This window comes from Peromyscus maniculatus, chromosome 10 (assembly GCF_049852395.1).
Source record: "Peromyscus maniculatus bairdii isolate BWxNUB_F1_BW_parent chromosome 10, HU_Pman_BW_mat_3.1, whole genome shotgun sequence".
NCBI lineage: Eukaryota > Metazoa > Chordata > Mammalia > Rodentia > Cricetidae > Peromyscus > Peromyscus maniculatus.
Window position 1 is genome coordinate 95479947 of NC_134861.1, and position 25529 is coordinate 95505475.

The 25529-nt window shown below is 40.4% G+C and overlaps 1 protein-coding gene across 7 annotated transcripts in view; it reads left to right on the plus strand.

Annotated features, from left to right (window-relative positions):
* Positions 1–25529, plus strand: part of Arhgap24 (Rho GTPase activating protein 24) — a 410747-nt gene that overhangs the window by 346195 nt on the left and 39023 nt on the right. For 5 of the 7 annotated variants that reach the window (XM_006975407.4, XM_076546797.1, XM_015994303.3 and 2 more), the window contains one exon: positions 12813–12935. In XM_006975407.4, the coding sequence (XP_006975469.1) occupies positions 12813–12935 (123 nt within the window). Of the gene's footprint in view, positions 1–4493; positions 5408–12812; positions 12936–19022; positions 20517–25529 lie in introns of those variants that run through there. The other 2 variants (XM_076546798.1, XM_006975408.4) reach the window with 2 other exon arrangements.

Genomic DNA, 25529 nt, shown 5'->3' on the forward strand with positions numbered 1-25529 from the left:
ATGAGTTTTAATGTATTTTAGGTCTAGCTTGCAGACATATTAAAGGACAGTAAGCAATAAGTTTAATTAATGAAGTCATCTAATTCTCCAATTCTCTGGTCGTCTGTTCAGGAAATGTCTTACTATCAGGACCAATACTACATACTGAGCTGCTGGGCCTGGTTCTGAAGTCAGTCGTCAGTGCCGCGCTGCAGCCCCCAGCACACTGTCTGCTGTGGGATCTACTGAGTTCCCTAACTTCGGAGGGATCTCCAGTGAGCTTGAGTTATTCCTGTTGTCAGCTGCAAAATATGCTTCGGGCACCACTTCCTGTGCCTTTCTTTCTGTATTTGGGGTATGTGAATATGTTTGTGAACACACACTCCTCCCCCAAACAGGATTAGGGGACCTGTATCTATTACCTCTTCAGTACTTTTCTTGCATTTGGAGATGTACCCTTTTATATATATAATTTTTAAGAACTTCATACATGAGCATTGTATCTACCTCAATCTTACCCCTCTTTCCCTTCAATTTTTCTCGGCCCATTCAACAATCTCTTCTTTAATTTTTTATTATTATGTGTGTATATATGTGTATGCACATATCCATATGTGTTCATACACATGTATACAAGCCTAGAGACTGAATTTAGTGTTATTTGTGTGTGCCTGTGTCCAGGGCTGACCCCTTGGGATTTGATGATCTATGCTGGAACTTGTCCCTCTTTCTGATTCTCCCTCTTTCAAATGCCGTTGACCACTTGTAACTTGGTGCTAGAGGTGGGCCCGTGTGGAATTCCCCATCCTCATATGTCTGTCAATGCTATCATTATGCCATTCTTGTTCAGGCAATCATACTGCTGTTATTTCATGGGTGCAATTTACCTAGCATATCCATAAGACACTATCTACAAGCAGGTGTCCTGGGCCTCTAGGAATATTCTTGTATACTTCTCATTGTGTATTTTTAAGCAACTTTGCCTTTAACTTAACAATATGCCTATCAATCAGCCAATCTCTATTTCAAGTTTTTGCATTTGTAGCTCCATTGTTACATATATGCCAATGGAATATTCAAAACAATAGCTTTTTCTTGATTCCAATACTACTGCATGCAGCTGTGGGTATTCATTAAATACTTCTGTGCTGGGATGAATTTTAGTAGATTTGGATGATTATCTTCAGCTTAAAATTATGAGGTGCACAGCACCAATCTATCAGCAGAAAGGATCAAAATTTAATTTATTGCAGGTGTGGGAAAATTGAAGAGCTTCAGGAATTCAAAGAAATATTTATTTGCACAAGCTATGAAAGATAATCCATGACAGAAAATGAATGCAATGTAAATGGCCTGGAAGCATGTTCTAGGCGCTTTCCCTTGCCTTGATCTCACTTGGATTTCAAGAATTTCTTACTGGACTCAGTTAACCAAAGTTCATATAAAAGCCAGGTGATTTTTTTTTTTTCAAATTTAGGCACTAAGTGAACAAAGAGAAACTTCTGAGAACTCCAAAGATATTCTTGTTAGTAAATTAGTAAATGCTTCATTTCACTTTGCTGAAGAGCCACTGTTTATTTTTAACTCTGTGTGTGTGTGTCTGTCTGTCTGTGTGTGTGTGTGTGTGTGTGAGAGAGAGACAGAGAGAGAGAGAGAGAGAGAGAGAGAGAGAGAGAGAGAGAGAGAGAGAGAGAAAGAGAGGGAGAGAGAGAGAGAAAGAGAGAGAGAGAGAGAGAGAGAGAGAGGCTATGGTGTTTAGATAAGCATATGTTTGGTGCATACACCAGTACACATGTCTAGCCAGTACATAAGACTAGAGAAGAACATAGAGTGTCCTGTTCTGTCACTCTGCCCTATTCCCTTCCCATGGGCTCTTTAACTGCACCTGGAGCTGGATGGTGGTCAGCAAGTCCCAGTGATCTTTCTGTGTCTATCCCATACAATTTTGGGCTTACAAAGGCTTGTGTGACCAAGAAGATTCATTATTATTATTTATTTATTTTTATTTATTTATTTTGAGACAGGGTTTTTCTGTGTAGTCCTGGAACTCTCTTTGTAGACCAGGCTGACCTCAAACTCACAGAGATTCTCCTGCCTCTGCCTCCAAGTGCTGGCAAAGGCATGCACCATCACACCCAGCAAATTATTATTATTATTTTAATGAAGGTCCTGAGGATCTGAATTCAGGTCTTCATGCTTGTACAGCAAGCATTTTTCCTACTGAGCCATCTCCCTCTCCAGTCACTGTGTTTTAAGGTCTTGATGACAAATGAAATTATTTCAAGAGGTGGAAAGGAAATCATGAAATACTTTAAGATTTTTTAGCTTTGTGATGATTCTCTTCAAATGCTTAACATTAGTTGTAATTTTCTAAGTATAAAATTCTATTGGTACAATCCAGTCTATATCAAAATCTTATTATCTGTATCCATGTGCATGCTTAATATTACTTAAGAACATAAAAGGAGAGCTGGTGTTGGGAAGCAGGCACACACCAGCACCCTCATGGAAACATGTATAGTCAAGCCAGTGCAAGAAATGACTGTCCAGACCTTTGCATTTGTTTGTCTCTTGGAGTGGAATAATTGGATAAGACCCTTAACTCCTGGCACAAGGTGAAAATCAGCCGTGAACATAGATTCTTCTCAACGTTTCTATGGGAAAATGAAATTATAAGTTGTACTCTGTTTGTATCAAGGACATTAAAAAAAAGCATATTCATGTGTTCTCAGTAAGGGGAGTGGTAAGCCTGAACCACCCACACCCTTGTCCACTGGAGAACCAGACATCCTCAGCAAGGGCTGTGTGCTCTGTGAAGCCCTGTGCCTTCATGGAAATCCCAGACCCCTGAGGGTCATCTACCTCTGCCCCTCCCACTTACACACTCTGGAGTTCCAGGACCTCAGAGGGCCAGACAAAAATGGTGGGAGGCAAAGTGTAATGTCATGGGCCGTCCGGCTGCATGAAAGAATAAAATTAAAACTGAAGTTTACAGCATGCCCTTAATTGCATATGCTGATAATCACTAGTCATCTGTTGGATAGAATGATCAGATTTGGAGAATCTATGATAATATTTGGTTTTATATCAGTTACTTTATGTATACCCAAACACACTCTGTAAAATTGCTGCTGTGTAAAGCTGGATAATTAGCACCTAGGCAATTAAAATTAAGAGATGAAGAAAATTGTCCAATTAAATTAAATTGGTGAAAGTATCTTAATGAATAATATGAAAAATTATATTTAAGTAAACAATTAAAATTTGTCTTTATAAATGATTTATGAATTTAAAATCTTTTCTTCCATTTATATTTCTCTATAAATATTATATAATTTAAAATAAAAACTTTGAGGAAAAATGAATCATATTAACTTTCTGTCCTTTTTAGGGACTGTGAAGAAAAATGAGAAAATTTTAACATAGCTTTAAGGAACTATGGATGTCTTAAAGCTTCCTTTCTCCCAGTTAACAACTTTCCAGGGAATTCCTCAAATTTATTTTATTTTATGTACATGTGTGTGTGCATGTGTATGTGTGTTTATGAACGTGTGTATAATGTGTGTATATTCATGTGTGTGTGTACTGTGCGTGTCTGTGTGTATGTGTGTGTCTGTGTGTCTGTGTGGATGCTTGTGGAGGCCTGAAGAGGGTGTCAGATGGTGGAATGTGGAGCTATAGGCAGTTTTGATGTGGGCACCTGATGTGGGTGCTGGGAACCCATCAGGTCTTTTGGAAGGGCATTGTGTGCTCTTAACTGCTCAATCAACCATCTCTTCAGCCTTGTGAATAATTCTTTTTTTTTTTTTTTTTTTTTTTTGATTTTTCGAGACAGGGTTTCTCTGTGTAGCTTTGCGCCTTTTCCTGGAGCTCACTTGGTAGCCCAGGCTGGCCTCGAACTCACGGAGATCCGCCTGGCTCTGCCTCCCGAGTGCTGGGATTAAAGGCGTGCGCCACCACCGCCCGGCTGAATAATTCTTATAAGTAATAAGCTTTCTGTAATATTTCCCATTTTACAGGTCTTGAATCCCCCCCAACACACACACACACACACACACACACACACACACACACACACACACACACACGAGAGAGAGAGAGAGAGAGAGAGAGAGAGAGAGAGAGAGAGAGAGAGAGAGAGAGAGAGAGAGAGAATGGAGAGAGGGGAGAGCACTCATTTCTCTGTTCCGTTCTACATTGAAATTCTGGAAGGTTTGCTTATACCAGGTGTTTCTCTTTTTCTCCTCCATAAGTTGGTGAACACATTCCTGTAAGAAGTATTTTGTTGATTCAGACTGACCTCATACACTGAAGTAGCTCTTACCAGGTTGTCAATGATCTCCACATTGCCTAACCTGGTGATCTGTACCTTAAACTCTTTAATGATCTCTATGTGTCCTCTCTAAAGTCTCTCTGTTCTAGTGTTGGTCTCCCCTATTGATCTCATACAACCTATTTTCTAGACAGCATTATATTGGTGACTTCCAAGTCAGTATATTCCATCCAAACGCTGACCATGAGCTCTCGCTTCTGTTGTGTTCATCGCTGTATCCTCAGGACCCAGAACACTGATGGTAATGGCAGCAGGTTTTTCAAGGATGTGCTTGATAGATGGATGGATGTCCTGCCTCACCTCCCAGGATTATTTTCAAAGCCAGATCAAGGGATATGAAGAAAATTTGCAAACTGTAAATAAGTTACCAACTGACTTTACTATTAGCCTTGCAAATCTGTAACATTCCAAAACAATAAGAGGGAAACAGCATGAGAGATTTTTTAATGTGCTTGAGCATTTTCATCTAGATCTTGAAACACAGTATCTCTCTCCAAATTCAATACACAATTTAACTTATCAAACTCAGGGCATGAGGGATAGTGGAATAATGAACCTGTATTCAAATGCAAAAAAGAAATGTCTTAACGTTCACTTTGATAAAATAAGTTATTTTTCATGCATGAGGCTCACAGAACTGCCAGACTCACTAATATTAACTTAAATGACATGTCCTTACAAAACTAGGTATAGTGTTAATCATTTACAATGCAAATAAGCAATCAGATATGTTATATGATCCATAGCTTTAAAGCTCTGGGCTTTCTGATTAAAGAGCCGCCGCTGAGAGAACACACGGATGCAAGCTCCCAGGAGGCCTGTAGTGGAAAGACGAGAATCTTACATTTTAAATCTTGACCAGTGGCAGCAAATCCTCCTACATTGGGAGTTCTCCAACCTCTGGATGCATCAGAATCACCTGGAAGGATCATGAAGCATGCAGGACCTTTACTTCTCAGCTCTTTCAACCAGAAGAATTCAATTCACTTCTGGACATAAGTGACAGATGCTAACCCTCGGACAACACAGGAAGCCAAAAGCCCTGCTGGGCTAGAATTGAGATCTTACTGACTTCCAGTGCAGTCTGGGTAGCAGGTAACTGAAATACAGTTAATTATATCATTGTTGTCATTAACGTGCTAAGCACATTTTGTGCTTTTCGGAAGAATGAATCTGAGAAATCTGAAAATCAGTGGAAATCTAAATTGTACTTACTTGAAATTTTCAAGTTTAAAACTAATCATTTTAAAGTAAATTATTTTTGCTGTTTATGGTAGTGCTTGCTTATAATCCTAGTATTCAGGGAGCTGAGGCAGGAGGATCATACACTCAAGACCAACTTGTACTGCTAAAATATACAGAGACGCACAATCTCAGAACAATAAAATCAAACACATCAAAACTAATAGGATAACTGCATCATGACTTTTTAAAAACACAAAAATGGAAATAAACATTAGCTTGAAAGATAAATGATTGTTTTTGTATTAAATGAATTTATTTTATAATCATATTCAGAATATTTCTAAAAATAAGCTATTTTCTGGCATTTAAAAGGATTCAAATAGCCAGGCGGTGGTGGCGCATGCCTTTATTCCCAGCACTCGGGAGGCAGAGCCAGGCCGATCTCTGTGAGTTCGAGGCCAGCCTGGGCTACAGAGTGAGTTCCAGGAAAGGTGCAAAGCTACACAGAGAAACCCTGTCTCAAAAAAAAAAAAAAGGATTCAATTTAAAATAAAAAATTTGAAAGAAGTTTAGATGGAAAATATCCTACAAGCCCATAATAAGACAGCAGAACAACCTCTCTCCCAACAGTCTTGGGTGTGTTTGAAGTCATATTTCTTCAGGTAGTGCACAGTGGCCCTGTGAGGATGTCCCATTACCCCAGCTGAAGACAGTAGATTTCAGAACTAGGAAACAGTGACCGCCTGAATCCAGGACCTGGGCTACATGCTGCAATTCTTACTTTTTCGCTACTTCTTTTCAAGCACACTGTTGCATTTCCAGTTCAGTAGAGGCAGTGCCTTTATTTTAAATATTATTATTATTATTAATATTATTATTATGGTATGTGAGTGTTCTGTCTGCATGTATATCTGTGCACCATGTGCTGTTCTAGTGCCAGCAAAGGACATCAGACCCATTGCTTTGGAGTTACAAATGGTTACAGGCTGCTGTGTGAGTCCTGCGAATGGGACTCACTATCGTTAACTGTTGAGCCGTCTCTCCAGCCCCATTCAGTCTTTCATGGTTTAACACTTTTTAGTAAATTTTGAGGAATTGAATTGCATAGACTTTTCATATATATATATATATATATATATATATATATATATATATATATCATATCATATCATATATATGTATTCAATTAGAGAGACTCTCCCAAGTCATTTTGAAATATAATTCTTAGAAATCAACTTTAATTAGTAAATACCAACTAATGAACAGTAAGATAACAAATATTCATTATAGCTATTCATAGCTTAAATGTAAGCTTGATAGACTATATAGAGTGGTGCTGTGGGATGGTCTGTACGTCAAATTACTCTGATTGGTCAATAAATAAAACACTGATTGGCCAGTGGCTAGGCAGGAAGTATAGGCGGGACTAACAGAGAGGAGAAAAGAAAGAACAGGAAGGCGGAAAGAGTCACTGCCAGCCGCCACCGTGACAAGCAGCATGTGAAGACACCGATAAGCCACGAGCCACGTGGTAAGGTATAGATTTGTGGAAATGGATTAATTTAAGATATAAGAACAGTTAGTAAGAAGCCTGCCACAGCCATACAGTTTGTAAGCAATATAAGTCTCTGTGTTTACTTGGTTGGGTCTGAGCGGCTTTCGACTGGCTGGTGACAAAGATTTGTCGTGACTGTGGGCAAGGCAGGAAAACTCTAGCTACAAAGTGGTCTCTTTCTACAAATATATTAGAGTTTTTTGAGGGTATAAAATATGTAAGGCATCACTATAATAAAAATCTTAGGAAACAGAAATCTAAGATTAATAGAACTAAAATACAAAATAATATTTCAGTAGCCTGCTTGTTGTTGTATATATTAATTATAAAAGCAATGTTTTTACTGTTACTGGGTCTTTAATTGATCTCATTTTGGTTTAGGGGCTTAAAATATTCAAAAATACTACTGTAGAGTCGTGCATTTTTTTGTTTATAAAAGCCTTAATAAATTCTCATTTTCTTGCTTAAGGGATGCTTTAAAATACTCAAAAAATCTTAGTATAGAGTTGAGCAAAGTTCCTGTTGAGAATATTCATTGAAATTCTGACCTTATAGTATCTTTAAAATTAACACTTGGGAAAGAAATAATTGGAAATAATTAATAAGACATAACAAAACTCTTATTTTTTAGGTGATAATGTATTTCACATGAGAGTTAATGTAAAAGTAATTAAAATAGTGGAAGGGGGTCAAATGTTCCTCCCTCAGCCTTCCTCCATGAAGTTTGTTGTCTCATCACATCCTGTTGTTATATGTTAAAATGCTGAAAACCCACAGACGCTCTCAGAGTTTGTTGGTCATGTGTCATATAATTCTAATTGTTTTCCAAGTATCATTCTCCCTAAAATGAAAGTCATGTGATTCTCTTTGTGATTTTCCACTGATATGCTTCAGCAATGCTTTCAACCTCGCAACTCATCATAGGCAAAGACCTAAAAACTAGATCTTGTAGAAATTCATGTGGGTTTTTTGTTTGTTTGTTTTTTAAAAAAATCTTTTCACTTGATGAGTGAAAATGTCTTTGGGCACTGACATATCTTCTTTGCAAGTGCTAAAAAAATGAATAATTATCTGGCTTTGGCCCTGTTTGCAATTAGGAATGAGGAAACATTTCACCCCTGAAGTTATTAAGGTCATTGAAAACATTCACTGAAATGTCCTCAGGTCTGTACCATGACTTCATTGGCTACCGTCCACTTTGAGCAAATCATTTTAAAAATCTGAACAATGAAGTCACTGCCAATCTTTGTTGTAGAATATTACTTTAACTATGTAAAGGTATGTTACATTTGTTTATGCTGCATTTGTTTATTTGTTTAATTATGTAAAAATGTGTTGCTGTTTTACCTTGCCTGCCTAATACTTCTAAGTGGTCTAATAAGAAGCTGAATGGTCAATAGCTATACAGTAGAGGGATAGGTGGGGCTGGCAGGCAGAGAGAATGAGTAGGGGGAGGAATCTAGGCTCAAGAGAATGAGAGAGAGAGAGAGAGAGAGAGAGAGAGAGAGAGAGAGAGAGAGAGACAGAGACAGAGACAGAGACAGAGACAGAGAGAGAGAGGAGAACAAGGGAGAAAGAGATGGAGATGCTCTGGGCCAACCAGGTGGCCACCAGACAGACAGACATAGAGTAGGACATACAGAATGAAAGAAAGGTAAAAAGCCCCAAGGCAAAATGTAGATGAAGAGAAACAGGTTAATTTAAGTTGTAAGAGCTAATGAGACAAGCCTAAGATAAGACTGAGCATTCATAACTAATAATAAGTTTTGTGTCATGATTTGGGACCTGGTTGACGGCCCAAAAGAAAGCCTGCTACAAATCTTGATGTTTGTTTACTAGAGAGAAACTAGAGCTTGTTTAAATATAAACACATCTTTTCTGAGAAACTGTTTTACCTTTTAGTTCACAATTGTACTAGCAACTTATAATTGTTTTCCTCTAAGGGCAAATGAAAAAAAAAAAAAAAAGAAAGAAACTTTGTGTGTAGGTTAGCTAAGCTTTCTGTTACTTTAATGAAATAGACAATTTATATGAAGGAATGTTGTTGGTTTTTTTCTCATGGTTTTGAAGGGTCCAAGCCATGCTCACATGGCCCCATCCCTTTGGGCCTCTAGTTAAGCTGTGCGTCATGGTGTTGTGCACATAACACATGCTCAGTGGAATTTGAACAAGAGATGGATAGGCACAACCACCCATCCCTCACAGGTATCTGTCCAATGGCTGAACTTCCTCCCACTAGGTTCTGCCTCAGAATGGTTCTAGCTCCTCCTAACAGTACTACAGGCTAGCAACCACACCTTTGGCCTTTTGGGTCACATTTAAAATAGAAAGCAACCATGACTGATTTTGGAACTTTCCGTTCAATGAGTCTGCAAAATATGTTTTAGGTTTAAGTTTTAGAAGGGCTATAATGGCAGGAGACACCCTTTGTCATCAAGAAAGTCCCAACTGCAAGCCCTTGACTGCAAGCATATATACCGGCTGCTGTGGCTATCACACATTAATTATACAAAAGGTGATCAGATCAAGTATTTAATTTATTTTGGAGAATCTATTTCTCTCTGAGAAGAGTAAAATGAACAAATGCAATCTACAGATCTCAGTGAAATGTACAAATGCTTTGTGTTACATATGCTCAAATCCAGTGGGATGATGTGACCTACTTAGCTCTTGTAAAATCACTAAACTTTGAAGTGTAGCACTTGCAGTAAGCATTACTGCCAACAGGAGCTGCCATCCAGAAGTCATGTCCTTAATATGTGTGCAGTTTGCCTGGCATATGTTTAGAGTGGGTTTTCTAAAACTCAACTCTGCATAGATCCAAGCAAAACTGAAGAATGGAGAATGTGTATCGTCACGAGTGCCACGCAGTATGGTGTAAGGTGCACACAGATATATGCATCTACATATTAATTATGAATTTAAGGTAGTGATCAAATTCTCTTGTGATAATTAAAACTCAATGTTGTTTTTAAATTTCACCTCTTGAAATAATTTTTGTTTCTGAAATGATTATATGAAACATTGGGTCCCATCAAAGAGAAGACAAAAGTGAAACTTCACCTGTGTGGGTTGAAGTTTACATTATGGATTTATTCATTTATGGCATAAAATGTCTGCTAAGTTGTGCTTGGAACCCTTTCATTGCTATTCGCTACAGGTGGATTATAGCTGAAGGGCTGTATATACTTAAGCAGAAGGCATCCGTAGTCAGTGTTACCTGTCCTTAGGAGGGGATCCCTTTGGTAGCCTTCAGGAGCTGATCCTACCCTACCCCCAGTGGGTATGACCCCAGACCATAGTAGCTGCATGGAACCCTATGCGTATGTTTCCTACATATACATACCTAAACTAAGGTTCATGCCACAGGTACAGTAAGAGATGATCAGCAATAAGGAGAAACTTTATAGTGATATACTGTAGTAAATTCTTTGACTTTCATGACTTGTTAATTCCTGGGATTTTCATGTAATGTTTTTTAGGCATCAGCAAATAACTGAAACCTCAGAAAATATGAATACTGGATAGTACATTCTTAATCTATATAATTACTTGATCTCATTTTTAGTGAAGAAGTGTGTTGTTTACACCAAAACTCCTGGCAAAGGCTATTCTAAACCATTCTTTTTCTTTGCTAATACTCTGAGGAATCAAGATCTGTATCAGTGGGTGGAACTCAGGCATGGAATCTCACAGCTGTGATTGGCAGTCTAAATGAGATTCAAGGTCAGACACACAGCACCCTTAGCAGAGATAAAGAATCAAATGAAAAGTCGGGAATAATGGCCAGTTGTTTATCAGCCGCCTCTCCCTCTGCTTCTAGGCAGAAGGGCTCTGCAGTGGGTGTCTCTCGCTCTCTCGCTGAGGGTGACACAGCAGGAAATTGCTATCTGATTTACTAAGCATCCTTCAGGCAAAGACAATAATTAAAATATTCTGATTTCAAAATGCTAATGTGTTGGCTCCAGACAGTGGTATAAATGGATCAGAATGCAAAGCAGATTCTTAGTACTGTGCCACGCCATTTGAAGCATTATTTTGCCATCTAGTTATTTCTGGCATTTGTATGTGGTATGAGTGTGCATGTGCATATGCATGCTGAAGTGTGCTTTGTTTACATGCATGTGGATTATGTAGTTTAAGTGTGCATTCTATGGATAGTGTTATCAATGGAAGAGTGGTTCAAAGAATAGCCCTTGTTACTGTTGAATAATTACTCAAGCATGTATTAGCTAGGCTGTCTCCCCTGTGAAAGGCAGTCACGCAGAATGCAGTAACTACGTATAGTTTCAATTTTTGTAGTCCAGTGTTTTTATGTACTTTTCAGTTTATCCTCACAAAAATCAACTCTTCTTGTTTATTTAAGAAGTATGTTGGTACTAGGAAACCCGTTTAATGTCCGTTTAGCACATGTTAATCCAGTTAGTTGTATGAGACGGGAAAGACCAATGGAGTCACTCAGCTGGTTGATTTCAGCTTCTGCTCTCTTCACAGGACTTCAGATGCCAAAACTTTACCTTTCAAAGCTATGTGTGAATTAGCTAGGGTGTGAGAGGGTAGAGGAGAGTGATGTCTTTTGTAATTGAAGCCAACAAGCCCTTCTGAGGAGAAGTACTCTAGTCTACTTACAAACAATGAATTAACCAAATAAAACACTTGAATGTGAATTATTGATCCAGAGGCTACAAGTTTAGAAAGGTCAATGAATATTAAATACTGATAGCTATGGAGCACCTGAACAGTTAGTATAACATTAACCACCAGAACTCGGTAAAATGCTACCCACTTTTTAAGTTATTCACTCGCGAGCATTATGAATCACAACCCAAGCCTGAAGCCCTCCAGCTGATGACACTAGCTAAAGTAGCTGAGGATGCTAGAGAAGCATCTTTCCATCCCAGAGATCTCTGTCTGGTTCGGGGGTCAGACGTGGTCGCTTTCTCTCTACACACCTGAAAATTGCGTTTCAGGAAAATTGAAGTACCTTATAGGATTTCTCAGGGATTGAACTGTGTGCTTTAGAATTTCGTTCTTCAAGTCTGATATTAGAGACTGTAAAGATTTCCAGAGAATGGGTGGGGAAATAAAAGAGGCGCAACCCTGCTTCGGCACTGAGGGCTTGCGAAAGTTCCTCCTCAGGTGTCAGGGTCATTAGACATGCTTTGGCGTTTGCAGTAGACCAGGCATGCAACCAGTCCCCTTCCCCACTCCTTAAATTGTGACCTGGAGGACTGAGTTGTCCTTATCCAGCAGCAGCAAAGTGGTGGAGCTGTGGGTCCTATGCATTAAGGGATTGGTCCTTCCCATCCTGATGGACCTGCAGCGGGCTGGGTGCGAACTCAGCAGGGTTCACTGCTTCTGATGAAACTCCAAGCACTCTGTGGACCACTGTGCCACCCTCTCCTTCTTCCCCATTGTCTGTCCCGTTTCTCCCTATTCAGCAGCTCTGTGAATGGATTGGATTATGAGTTATTGCAGGCCTATGGGTTGTTGCTAGGACAGAAAACCCGGGGCATTGTTTAGGGAATGGCATTTGTTCTCTAGCTTTCTCCTGGAAACATAAGAGCCTTTCCTTTTAAAGCGGCAATCTTCACCGCAGGTCCTCCAGCAACTGAGGTAAATATTTCCAGTTCATTCACTAGGAGGCAGGGCCGCCTGCAGGAGGCCCAGCCCTTGTTTCTGGGGAGCCCTGGAGGCTGATGAGGAGGAATCAGCCCTCACTGGCGGAACCGTCCACTGAATGCTCTCATGCTTTTGCAGGAGGTGAACGAGATCGGATGACAGCGAATCATGAGAGCTACCTCCTCATGGCGAGCACCCAGAATGACATGGAAGACTGGGTGAAGTCCATCCGCCGAGTCATATGGGGACCTTTTGGAGGAGGTGAGCAGATTTTAGTCATAGAGAAGCAGAAGGTAGACGAAGCAATTTTATCCCTTCCCCCAGCTGTCAGCTCCTGTGTCCAAATGGGTGAATGCTAACATAAGTAGTAAATTATTCAACACTGTTGGCAGATGCATATCTGAATAACTCCTGGAGGCTTAATCCACATCATGTGTCATTACTAACCAAGCTTCTGGGAATCTGTTGAATTCTAAAACAGAATAACTTTGTTTTTCCTTTCTTATTTTTGACTAACAATAAGTGATTAGAGTCCATGAAAAAGCCAAAAATAAATCTTATTACCTTATATACTAATTTCCAAATGAATGAAAAATGAATAAATAAAAGTCAACAGTTACCTCCTATGAAACTGACAAAAATGACTTATAGGACATACACTACAAAAGTTCACTAGCTAAGAATGCCTTGGTCTAAAAAAAAAAAGAAATAAAACAATATATTTGAAAGGGGCTCCCCCAGAAAGCCCCCAGAAGCTTGGTAGCATCAAAAGGAATGCCACAATTTTTAATGAAAGCTGATGTGGTTTAGATTAAATAAATGTAACAAATTAGATATTGTTTTAATACAGCCCAAGCAAAACAATATTGAAATGCAATATGCAGAAAATAAGCTAAAAGATGTTAAGAATAGAAAAGAATAAAAAGAGGAAGAAATTGAAGGTGGGAATTTTGTCCTTTAAGAAATAGGATCTGAAATAACATAAACAGAAATGTTATTTAAAGAACTATTTCATTAATGGAACCCTCAAAAGACTAATGAAAGTATTTGTATACTACCAAATATATGTCCAATGAGGTATGATAATGTTTGTTAAAATGAATTATGTTAATGGTAATGCAGTTAAAAATCAGTTTTATTCACTCAAATTCAAATTTAGTAAGCCAAGTATAATTCCCATGTTTTACATTCTTTCTTTGTGGATTGCCAGCACATTGAACTCACAAAAATAATTCTTTTCCATTAATGTATCAGATTTCTTTTAGGTTGACTGACCTCTTCATGTACCCGAATAATTTCTAAAACAGTTTATCATGTGAAGTTAATTAAATTTTGATAAATATTGAGCTTTGAGGATATCTCAGTAGTAGATTCTGTGTGTTTAACATTCATGAGGGCCTGGGTTTGAGCCCCAGAACAGAAACAAAGGAAGGGAGGCAAGGCCACATAGCAAAGATTTTTTCTGAAGACATGTGGGTATCTTACCAGATTACGGACATTCACCTCTAAAATGTCTGCTCTTCAGCAGTGTCTTCGGTCAGGTGTGTGGTGACCATTCATCCCAGAGTGGCTGGCAGTACTCTGACTTGCAGCTGGTTCCCCAGGATGATGGCTGAGTCATGGTACAGGCTTGCACTGTCACGGTATCTTAGCTTGTGTGACATTTACTCACTCTGTGCATCAGCTAAAGTGATGGAAGACTGTCTAAAATATTTGTAGATCCACAAAGGGAGACTTCCCTCATGCAGGATTCCCTGTGGCATACATGAGAAATATACACATAACTGGTTCCAGTTTGCTGGAACTTTCTGGCCTGGAGATCTGTGGGCACCAAGAAATTGTGAGGTCTCAAAACTCCTCTCTTCTGAAATCAGATGGCCAAGGCCCCCATGTTCAGGGGGAGCCTTAATATCAGCTGAGGGGGACATTTCTTAGAGCGATTACATCAAATGTGTACATGCTCCCTCCCTTTCCTTCTCTTCCATCTGTCTTCTCAAGAAAAATGGGTAAAATTGGTGGTCGCAGAGAGTCCCGCCAGCCCAGAATTGTCAGAAATGATCCCAACAGAAATGGTAACTGTCCATCAATCTCCAAATCTGTGAGCCTGAAAAGGATACTCCAGCTGTTTACTATCTTACATAATTTATGCATTTTAGAGCTTGTGTATGTGTGTACATGTGTGTGCTGGTGCACCCCAAGCATGCAAAGGTGGAGGTCAGAGATGGACATTGGAGTGTCTTCGTTTATCACTCCCAGTGTTACTTTTTGAGACAGGGTCTATCACTGAACCTGGAATTCACCATTTCAGCTAAGCTGGCTGGCCCCTGAGCTTTGGGATCCACCTCTGTCTGCCCCCTCATCCCAGCACTGATGTTACAGGTGCATACAGCCACACAGGCCTTTTACAAGGGCTCTGAGCATCTGAACTCAGGTCTTCATGCTTGCATAGCAAGTTCTGTACTCCTATCTTGAGCCCCCCTCAACAATTTTATAAATACATGGTTCAAGTTTATCTATTTTGAATGAATGAATAAATTTATTTGTTACCATGTTTTATTTTTATTTTATTTATTTTTTAATTAGCATACAAAGAACATATTTCCTTATGGCCTTTTCATAGGCATTTAGATTTGTTTGATTCTTCTCCCAGGCTTCACTCTCCCTCACCTCCCTAGCGCCCATTACCATTGTCCACTTCTATCCCCAGTATTCCGCCGTCTACTCTCTGAGCCCCGACAACCACCACACTCCCAACCACAACCTTTATTCCCACCCCATGGGCTTTGTTCCCATCCCATGGTCTTTATTCCCACCCCATGGGCTTTGTTCCCATCCCATGGTCTTTATTCCCATCCCATGAGCTCCTCTTTAATTTCCTGACCTCTACCCACACTTACTCCATATATATGTACACTTATGAAAATTAGTGATGGGCGCTTGGTGGTGTTTAGTTTTAAAGTTCTTTATGTATTCTAGATATTGATCCCTTGTATAAAACTCACCTGTCAGAGATCTTCTCCCACCCTGTAGGCTCTCTGTTTTTGCTGTTGATAACTCATTTCTAAAGATATATATATATATATATATATATATATATATATATATATATCATAAATTGTTCACAAAAAAACAGTGCCTCAAAGAATGAGTTTCTCAGGTTCTCCTTTTTTAATTTTAAGGAACTATAAGATACACTTTAAAAATACTTATTTAACTTTCATAAAATATTTAATGTTTCCTTAGTATTAATAAAACAGTATAATTAATGAAGTGTAGAGAACCAGACAGACTGACATCTTTGATAGAATACAATTGTCACTCTGGAGCCCACATTTCAAATGCATACACTAACTAATTCTATGATTATGGACTGCATTTTGAAGAACATTCTAAATTTGAAGTGTAAAAAATACATTTATATGACTAAAAATATTATTTATTTTATGTTTTAAGGTTCCAATTAACAATGCAGTAAAAATAAGGTTTTTGTTGTTGTTGTTATTTAGGTTATTTTAAAGTCATTTTTAGCTCTACTTAGATTCTGTGTGTCTGGCCACTGAGACCTGGAGTATGTGGGTAATTGACAAGTCCTGAAGCACAAGTAAAATTCATTTCTTCATCTGATTGATAGCAAAATAATATTGTCTGGTACTTCTACTGTGATAAACACAGGTTCATGCCTTATTGATAATAGATATTGAAAATATACTGAACAAAATTTTAACATATAATCATTATAATTAAAATAGTTTTTCTAAACTTCTAAAAATATCTGAACTGACACCAAGAAATTAAATATATATATATTTATATATATGAAGAAGCAACCCATCCTTGTGTGAATACATAAGTTTGTGAATGGTCACGCACTTGTACCAAAATGCTTCAGTAACTGACAGGCCACATTGCACAGTGGGGTCCACACAATCATCATATCATAGCCATCTTTATTTAAGTATACATTATGGGTTGACAACATTGACTGACCAACCACTTCTTAGCATGTGTCTCTTTTGTTCTGTGACACAAGTCCGGGCAGCTGTAGACTGGATCACTGCTCCCCACAAGAAAGGAACACAGGACTAGTTCACTCTACAGCTTGAATGAGTCTCGACATTATACTGAGTGAAAGAAGGCAGGCCCCACAGGTCATTTGTCATGTGATTCTGTACATAGGAAAGCATAAGGAGGACACCAATGACACATAAAATAGATGCCCTGAGCTAGAATGGAGGGCTGGAGGGTGAGTGATATGTATGTATATGTATGTACACTTACATATGTAAGGTATGTAGTGTCTTTTTGAGAAGATAAAAACATGTTCTGGAATTGGCTGTGTCGATGGCTGTACCCGCAACATGTACTAAACACCACCGATTTGTATAGTTTAAATGTGTGGCCTACAATACTTGGGCCACATCTCAGTAAAGCTGTTAGTGACCCCTGGGTTGCCGTAATTTCCTCTCAGAAGAGAACACATTTCCCTTCCTGTATTTTCTGGGGACCCCAGAGTGTATTAATCCAAAATAGATGTTTCTTGCCTTCCTTTCCATCACCAGACATTCTGTGGTCATTGATTGGGGGCTGTGTGTAAAGAACTCAGAAGAAATGGTATGTCTTCTGCTTCCCTACTCCCCACACCCGCTGCATGCCACCTTTACATACATTTTAAATGTATGTATCATGACCTGGCCCCTCCCTGTGGAAGTTACAAATGTGTAATTTTAGAAAGCTGAAGTTCCTCATAAGGCACTTATCTTCCTTCTCCGATGTTCCCATAATGGCCATTGATTCAAATGTGTTGAACACCTGAGAAGCTTTTCTGGCACCTCACTCTCCTAGCAATTAAAAACTGAGAAGGAAAGAGGAAGTATAGGACTCTTCGTCAAATGAAGCCAATCATTTTACAACTATTCAGCTAGGTAAAGCGAACCAATGGAGTGCAAATCAGACTAACAGCTTAGCTGAGAAAGTAAACATAAGCATGGAATCTAGATTTCCCAAGCTGGGCTATGTGTTTAAAGCTCCCTGACCAGTTCCATCAACAATGTGGGGAAGCAAACAGTGTCTGCTTTAAAGTAAACCAGGAGAATGTGTGTGTGTGTGTGTGTGTGTGTGTGTGTGTGTGTGTGTGTGTGTGTGTGCCTGTGAGTGTGAAACTGTGAGTGTGTAATGTGTGTGTAAGTGTGTGATTGTGAGTGTGTGGGCCTGTGAGTGAGCCTGTAAGTGTGTAAATCTGTGTGTGAGTGCATGTGTGGGCCTGTGTATATGTTGGTGTTATGTGAGTGTATGTGTGAAAGTGTGTAGGCATCTGTGTGTGTGAGAAGTGTGATTGTATAGGCCTATATGTATATGTGTGTTTGAGTGTGAGTGTGTGGGCCTGTGGGGAGTGTGGTTTATGTGAGTGTGTGGGCCTGTTGGGGAGTATGAGTGTGTGTGTGTGTGTGTGTGTGTGTGTGTGTGTGTGTGTGTGTGTGTATGAGGGCCTTTACATGTGGTGTGTGTGAGTGTACACCAGTAATAATTAAAGAAGAAACATCAGTAATTTGAGAGGGAATGGGAGTAGAACACAGGAGCTGGAGTGGAGAGAAGTGAAAATGATGTAAAAACAGTACTCATAAATGAAATTCTCAAAAAAATTAATAAAAACAAAGTAAACCACAGAATTGGGTTCTGAAAGTATAAAGTTTGGAAATGTTTTGTTTTTAGTCATTTGTTTAGTTTTACTTATCTCCTTCTTGTTTGTTTTTAATTTTATTTTAAATTTTTTATATGTAGGGTGGCCCATACACACATATACATAATATATACACATATATACATACATTGAGTTCAGGTTTTCAGAGCTCAGAGGCACCAGATGACTACTCTAAAGCTGAATCTACAAGGTGTTGTAAAGTGTCCAGCGAGAGCAGCATGCACTCTTAACCAGAGCCATCTCCTCAGCCCCCCTGCCTGTTCTGTAAACTGAATTTTTGTTCCAGCTGATTTTGAGGCAGTGTTCGCGGAGGTGGCCTATGAGACTTTCATGTGTGCACCTAGCCTACTTGGTGGCTTTCAGTCACCCAGAGTGAACACACATGCTTCACCTCCCTGGCTGTGTTACAGCAGGCAAAACCGCACCTGGCAAAGGATGCTGCTGTGGAGGGTACCTTCCTCATACAACTCAGAGTTAGGGGACGCTCCTGCTGGATGGCTGGGGGCGGGCGGGGGGGGGGGGGGAGGTGGAATGAGAGGCCATGGGGTCAGCTAGGGTTAAGGCACCAGCATTCCAGATCTGCTTAGGGAGCAGCCGGGTGGATGAATGATTAACCCAGTGAGTAAATTATTCAGTGAACAGGACTGGAAGCATTGGAGGACACGGGTGAGGGGCAAGAGCTTGCAGGAGCTGCTGGTCAGACCGAACCAGAGAAGTGGATGTATTCACATCTTGCATGAGTTGATTTGTTTTTTTGCGGTTGTACCTGCAGACTCAAATTGCTACCAAAATTAAATAACTTTTATAGACACATAAAAACATATAGATAATGTAAAGTGACTTAAGGATATGCATTTTACATTAGCATCCACAAATAGATTTAACCACACAAGATCTGGATGGGGAAACGTGTACATCTTGTGTGGGAAGAGAATAAATGTGAGGATGCATGCAGAAACATCTCCTCACCTTCTCCGAGCCCCTGGCGATGATGATTTGGTACTGTTTGGTGTAGGGGCTGAGCCAGGAGGCAGAGAAGGTGCTGAGTCAGTTGTGCGAGTTGCGAGGTCAGTGCAGAGTCAAAAAAAAAATCAAGGGGCTTCCCAGGGCACAAGGCACCCTCGCTCCTTCCCCTCATGACGCTGCTGCACCTGCTTCATCTGACCAGCGGGCACTGGAGGCGGCAGCAGCCACAGCTGTGACTCGGGTGGCGCAGCAGCAGCCCTGCCAGCTCCCGCCCAGCTCTCATTGAGAAAAGGGAACCGGAGCAGGAGGGGGAGGAGAGCTCCCTGCAAAGCCGCCTCGGAACAGCCAAGGAGACTCCTAGAATGGGCACCGGACTCTTCTGACGTGGCGACTCCATGGGGAGCTGGAAGACGGCAAGGGAAAGGCAGACGCCTGCAGAGAGCATCAAAGGCTGAGGGGTACCATAAAAGGAACTGGGGAGTCCTTTGCGAGGAATTGTCGTGCACTGGAATGCGCTCTGGAGAAGGTGCCAAGGATTTCTTCCCTTTTCTCTCAGATGAAAGGAGCCATCCAGGACTGTCCTGAAGTACTCCCGAGAGGCCTTTTGGTCATTGTTCCTCGTCCCCTATGCACAGGGCTGTTTGCTGACCTTTCCAGAGGACTTTCTGTCCAGCTGAGAAGACAGTTCTTAATAAACAAAACGAAACAATTCCTGCCGCGTGAAGGTAGTCGCAGCTGGCTTCTTGCAATTCTTTTCCTGTGACATTTTGGAATGTCTGCAGAAACTTAAAACAAACAAACAACAACAGCATCAACAACAATAAAAATCCTCAAAAGCCCCTGACATAGGCAAAAGAAAAAGAAGGAGTATATTTTGTTTCATTTCTTACCAAAAAGGAGTAAATGAGAGGGTACCTTAACTCGGGACTTGGATGATCAAAACCCTGGAGTTCAGGGATCAGCACTTCAGACTTGACACATAAACAAACATGAGGAGGAGTGCCTGTGGGCTTCCACACAGAGGCAGGTTTTAAGGAAGCCCTGGCGGGTCTCACAATTTGGGGCCTGTATGATGCCTGAAGACCGAAATTCGGGGGGACGCCCCTCAGGTGCATCAACTCCTTTCATCCCCAAAACTACATACAGAAGGATCAAACGGTGCTTTAGTTTCCGGAAAGGTCGGTAGCTGGTGTCCTAATGTCCTTCTAATTAATGTCTGAACGTTGTCTGTTAGCTAACGCTTTCAGGTCTGTGAGGCTCCGGCAGAATGGGGGTTTGGAAACGGAGGGCTTAGCGCTGTGTGAGACACTGCTCATCTAGATTGATTTTTCAAGGTTCCTATTGATCTGTGTATTGCTGTCTGTGAAGGGTAGGTGTGCCTTTAGCACGGTGGTCCTGTAAAGATCCCCTTGACCTGCAGGGAACTAAGCAAACCTGAAAGCAGGGAGCCGAGTTCTCCTGGGCCCTACCCACATCCAAAGCCAGCGTCCTTGTCCTGGCCCCTTGAAACAGGTCCCTTGCAGATCTCTGTTCTGAGTCCTACCCCCTTGGTTTTCCAAACGGCTCCCTGTGCAGCCCCACTAGCCTGCTCAGGAAATTTTGACAATCAGATTCTCCGTGGTGGCTCCAGCCCCTTTCAACGTTGGCTAGAAATAGGAATCACCTTGACTTTCCATACCAATTATTGGGAAAGAACAAACAGGGAGTAGGGAATATAATTAATTATCATCAACAATACAAACTAAGGCATTTCTGAATTGAATTGATCTCAGGAGTTAAAGGGTATGGTGTTAGTGAAATAAATGTTTTCTGGAAAAGGTTTAATATGTATTTTTTTTAATCTGTTTGCTTTGAGGTGACAGTGATAGAGTGGAGGGACATTTCAAATAGAAAGTGAGAAATTGTAAACTTACTGATTTAGTCAGCGGCTGAGTTGAATGACATCTAGGGCCATTATTTTCTCCCCAAGTTTGGGGTCTACCACCTCTTTGTTATAATCCCCTACATAGTAATCAACCAAAAATGAGAAAATATGAAAATTAAATAGTGAGAACTTTGTAAAAGTGAAATACTTATTATTCCTTTGGAGTCTTTCTCTTTGAGCAGTGAAGAGCTGCTGACTATCGCCATGGTCACGGATTATCAGCAAGGTGTTCACTCATGTTCCAGTTTCACCCATAAAAAAATTAAATGAGAAACACACAATGTTAGCTTTCAAATTTTATACATCTGTGAGCATCTCAGGGCTACTGCCAGATTACATCATTGATAGAGAATTTAACAGAGACAGAAACTGAGAAAGGCTCTAGAATCAGTATTCAAAGGCCATGCCCCTTGTCTTATAGCTTTGGAAGTAACTTGAGATATTAAAACTTTGGGTGTTATTTATGTGTCTCTGACAGTTTTCACCCTTCCTACCTCCCCTCCTCCTGTAGATGTGTGGGAATGGCAGCAAGCCTGCTGTTGGCCCCCACCTTCCTCTCTCTTTCCTTAAATTCAAAGGGAAAGGCAGCCCCTGAAAAGGAAGTCCTCCACAGGCTGGCACAGGCCGAAGAAGGAACTTCCTGGTAACTGTTTCTGCTGCTGTCTTTTCCTTAGGAGGTCTGGCTGGTCTAAGGGATGTTCCGTATTTGAGTCCAGGACCCGAGAGATGTTCCACTTACACAGCATTGCTTTCTGCTTCCTGTTAGAAGCAAGGAGGGAGTATGCAGCCTCTCGCGTCTGATTGCTTGGCTGCATAACCGCAGTTCTGCAGTGGGGCTCAGGGAGGAAGGTCCCCAGCTGCTGCAGCTGCACTGTTGCCAGGCTGGCATGCTGCACTCATCTGTCACCCCTGCACGGTAGCGTGGAGGGTAGGGACGGCACATCTTTATTAAAATTTTGACGCTAAAAGGAACGGCTCCCCTCTCAATCCTGGACTCCAAACTCTGTCACCTTAGGAAGAGTGTGGTTTTGCGCTTTGCTGGCTCTGGTGCTCAAGTGTTTCTTCACACAGTGTACCCCCGTTTCTGGGCTGCTCCCACACCCACTCGTCATTTCTGCAAAGGAGTGAGCCAAGTGTGTGAAGCTGAGAAAGCACCCGGATGTTTGCCCGACCCACAATTAATGTTTTAACAGTTACCCAGGGTAGACCATGAGAAAGAGAGACTCACTGGGTCTCAGCAGCTTTAGGAAGACTGCCAGAAAGAAGGGGTAGGGTGGGGGACGTTCACAGGTGCCAGCCCTGTGCCGTGCCAGCCCAGTGGCTTCTCCGAGGGCTTTTCTTCAGACCTGCTCTGGCCTTCATGGCCCTTTCATCATCCTTTCTTTTTTTCAAGTACTAATTAAGGCCACTGAAAATGTTTCCTCCGCTGGTTTTTCAAAACCTAGGAACTAAAGACATATCTATTGGTCAGGAAGCTGGGGCATTGTGGTATTCTGAATTTGTATGTTGGTAAAAGAAAACTATAATGTAGTTTTAACCTGTTCATTTTTAAACTTTGAAATTTCATCATGACTGTGAGCTTCATATTAAGAACTATTTTCTCTGTGATTAGAAACTAAAGTAAAATTTTAACTACAGAGTTTAACCTTATTTTAGTCTAAGGTGTCCCTTTCTTGGAGATAAGTTACCAGTTGCCCAGCGACTATTCACAGACTGTCGCACATTATATATAACCACTTATAACATCGGGGGTTTGCCCTGGCGTACCTCAAGCCCCACCTTAGGGCTTTGCACTTTTTTTGCCTCAGCCTACAATGCTCTTCACAATGACAGTCATCTCCTCCCTGTCTGTCACACCCTTCACAGATTCCTACATCAAGGTCTATTTTATAAAACACTACCCAATCTCTATTCCAATGTGCTCTCTAGCTGTGTTCCACAACTCAGAACATTTTTTATGAGCCTGTAGTGCCCACAGGGGTAAATCCTACTTTCCATAATTATCAGCCAATTCCACCAGTTCCACCAGTTACCTAGAGATAGCACCCACCTCCAATTTCCCAGGCTAACCCATTCCTTCCTGCTCTAGTCTACACCACCTCTTGTTTTTTCGCTTTGTGCCCTCCACCATGATCCTCTCTCCTGCATCCAAGTTTTACTCTCTGATCAAAACATGGACGGCTCTCACTTCACACTTCTTCCTGACCAGCCTTGTGCTTTATGTAAACCGCTTCTCCACAATGCACCTTTATATGTATACATCCTCTTTAAGAAGCACACACACACTACACACCTATAAATACATCCTCCTTAAGAAGCACACACGCACTACACACCTATTGCTTTATTTCTGTCCAAAGTAAGGTGATAGGTCTACTCAGTTAATATTCATAATGAAGTGAACTAAGTGGTCGTGTATAGCCTGGTATTTATAAACACTCGGAGCATTACAGTGCTTTTTCTGTTCTCTTGTTAGTCTGTAAGCAATTTGAGTTAAAACGCAATGACTTCATATTTATTGAGATACAGCCAAAATTAACCTCAGAAAATGAATGTTGTTTATGTTATAATCATCTTTTTGGAAGTTGACTTGTCCAATCAAAATACTATTGTCCAAACGCATATAATTTTAACTTGTGTTGTTAGTAAATGAGTGGTATTTTGGAGTCCCCACCAAACGATGCTGGGGATGGAAGAGAGACAGAATGAGTGCTTCAAGTTGGGACTTTGTAGACTCCTTAGGGATAAAGGAATAATGAATGCCAACCTGGGATAAGTACTGTACCAAGTGTTGTATGGAGCCTCAGGTGTTCAGGAATGCAAGGTTGACTTTACAGTTCATCTGGAAAGCAGAGAATGACTTAACATGAAACTGGGTTTTCTCCTTGATGTTCCTAAGAGAATATTCAGCATGCTTGCAAAAAACAAACAAACAAACAAGACAAGCAACAACAACAACAACAAAAAAAACCCCACCAGAATTGAATTAATAAAATAGAGTGGAAAAAAGACTTTTAGAATCACATGTACCCGTATCTGTAACCCACATATGCTTCCCTGTTTGATGTGGGGCCTGAGACAGGCTACCTGGCATCTTTTGCTTATAGAAGAAAGAGTTCATTGAAGAACATCCTTGAAGAACATGCACATCTTCTGGCTTGATTCCTGAATGTCAATGATGATGTCTCTAATTGCTGTTCTTTTCTGAGGCCAAGGCCACTGTGTCAGGGTGCTCATTCTAGAATACTTTCCTTATATTTCCAAGTCTTTGTTTCCTCTTTCTCTCCTCATTCTGACCACATGTTCAGCATATGCTAAACATCACAAATTTAAAAATCTGAAATTTGAAATGTTTTAGTGGCAACATGATTCCACAGTAGAAACTTCTACACCACGAAACTCTCTTAAGTGTAAAATGATTGTTCATGGCTATGAATCTTAGCTCTTAGAGTTAGCATTCTGTTCTCTGTGAGAGGTTTTTCGTTTTGTTATGTTTTTCACTAGGAAGCTGGTGACAGACAGAAGGAAGCCTCAGCCAGCTTTCCTTGTTCTGAACTAAAATAGGCATCTTTTATTTTGACTTATCCATTTAGGATGGGTGAATGTTTATTGAAAGTTTGCACAGTCCCAACGATACCAGGATCTGTCTGCTAGCAGAGCTGTAGTTAGCAGAGGAATCAGAAAACTTTTTTTCCTCTTTGCTGAGCATATGATCTGGTGACCAGATGGGACAGAAACTCTACAATAACCAATAGCAGAGACCTGGAGCAACAATTAGGAAGTGTGATCTGTCTGCTTCATCAGAAAGCAAGGACTATTTTATTTTTATGTTTTTTAATAGAAATTAGTAGCACACCTCATTTCATTTTGTGGAATTATTCATTTGTTATGTTTAATTGGGGAGATGACATGTTTTGGTTTTATGCATGCTTAGTTCATTCTGCAAATGTTTGTAGAGAACTTTTGTCTCATTCATGTTGACCTTACGCTCCAGGGATCTGAGAAAGCATATGTCCCATGGGGATGGTGGTGCATACACTGAACATCACAAATTTAAAAATCCAAAATTTGAAACGTCTTAGTGGCAATATGATTCCACAGTGGAAATTTTCATAACGTGAAAATCTCTTAAGTGTAAAATTATTTAAAATATTATATAAAATGAGCCTCAGCTTATGTGTAAAGATGTATTGAGATATTGGTGCACTCTATGTTTAACCTTGGGATCCTTTGCTAAAATATCTCATTATGTATGCAAATATCCTCA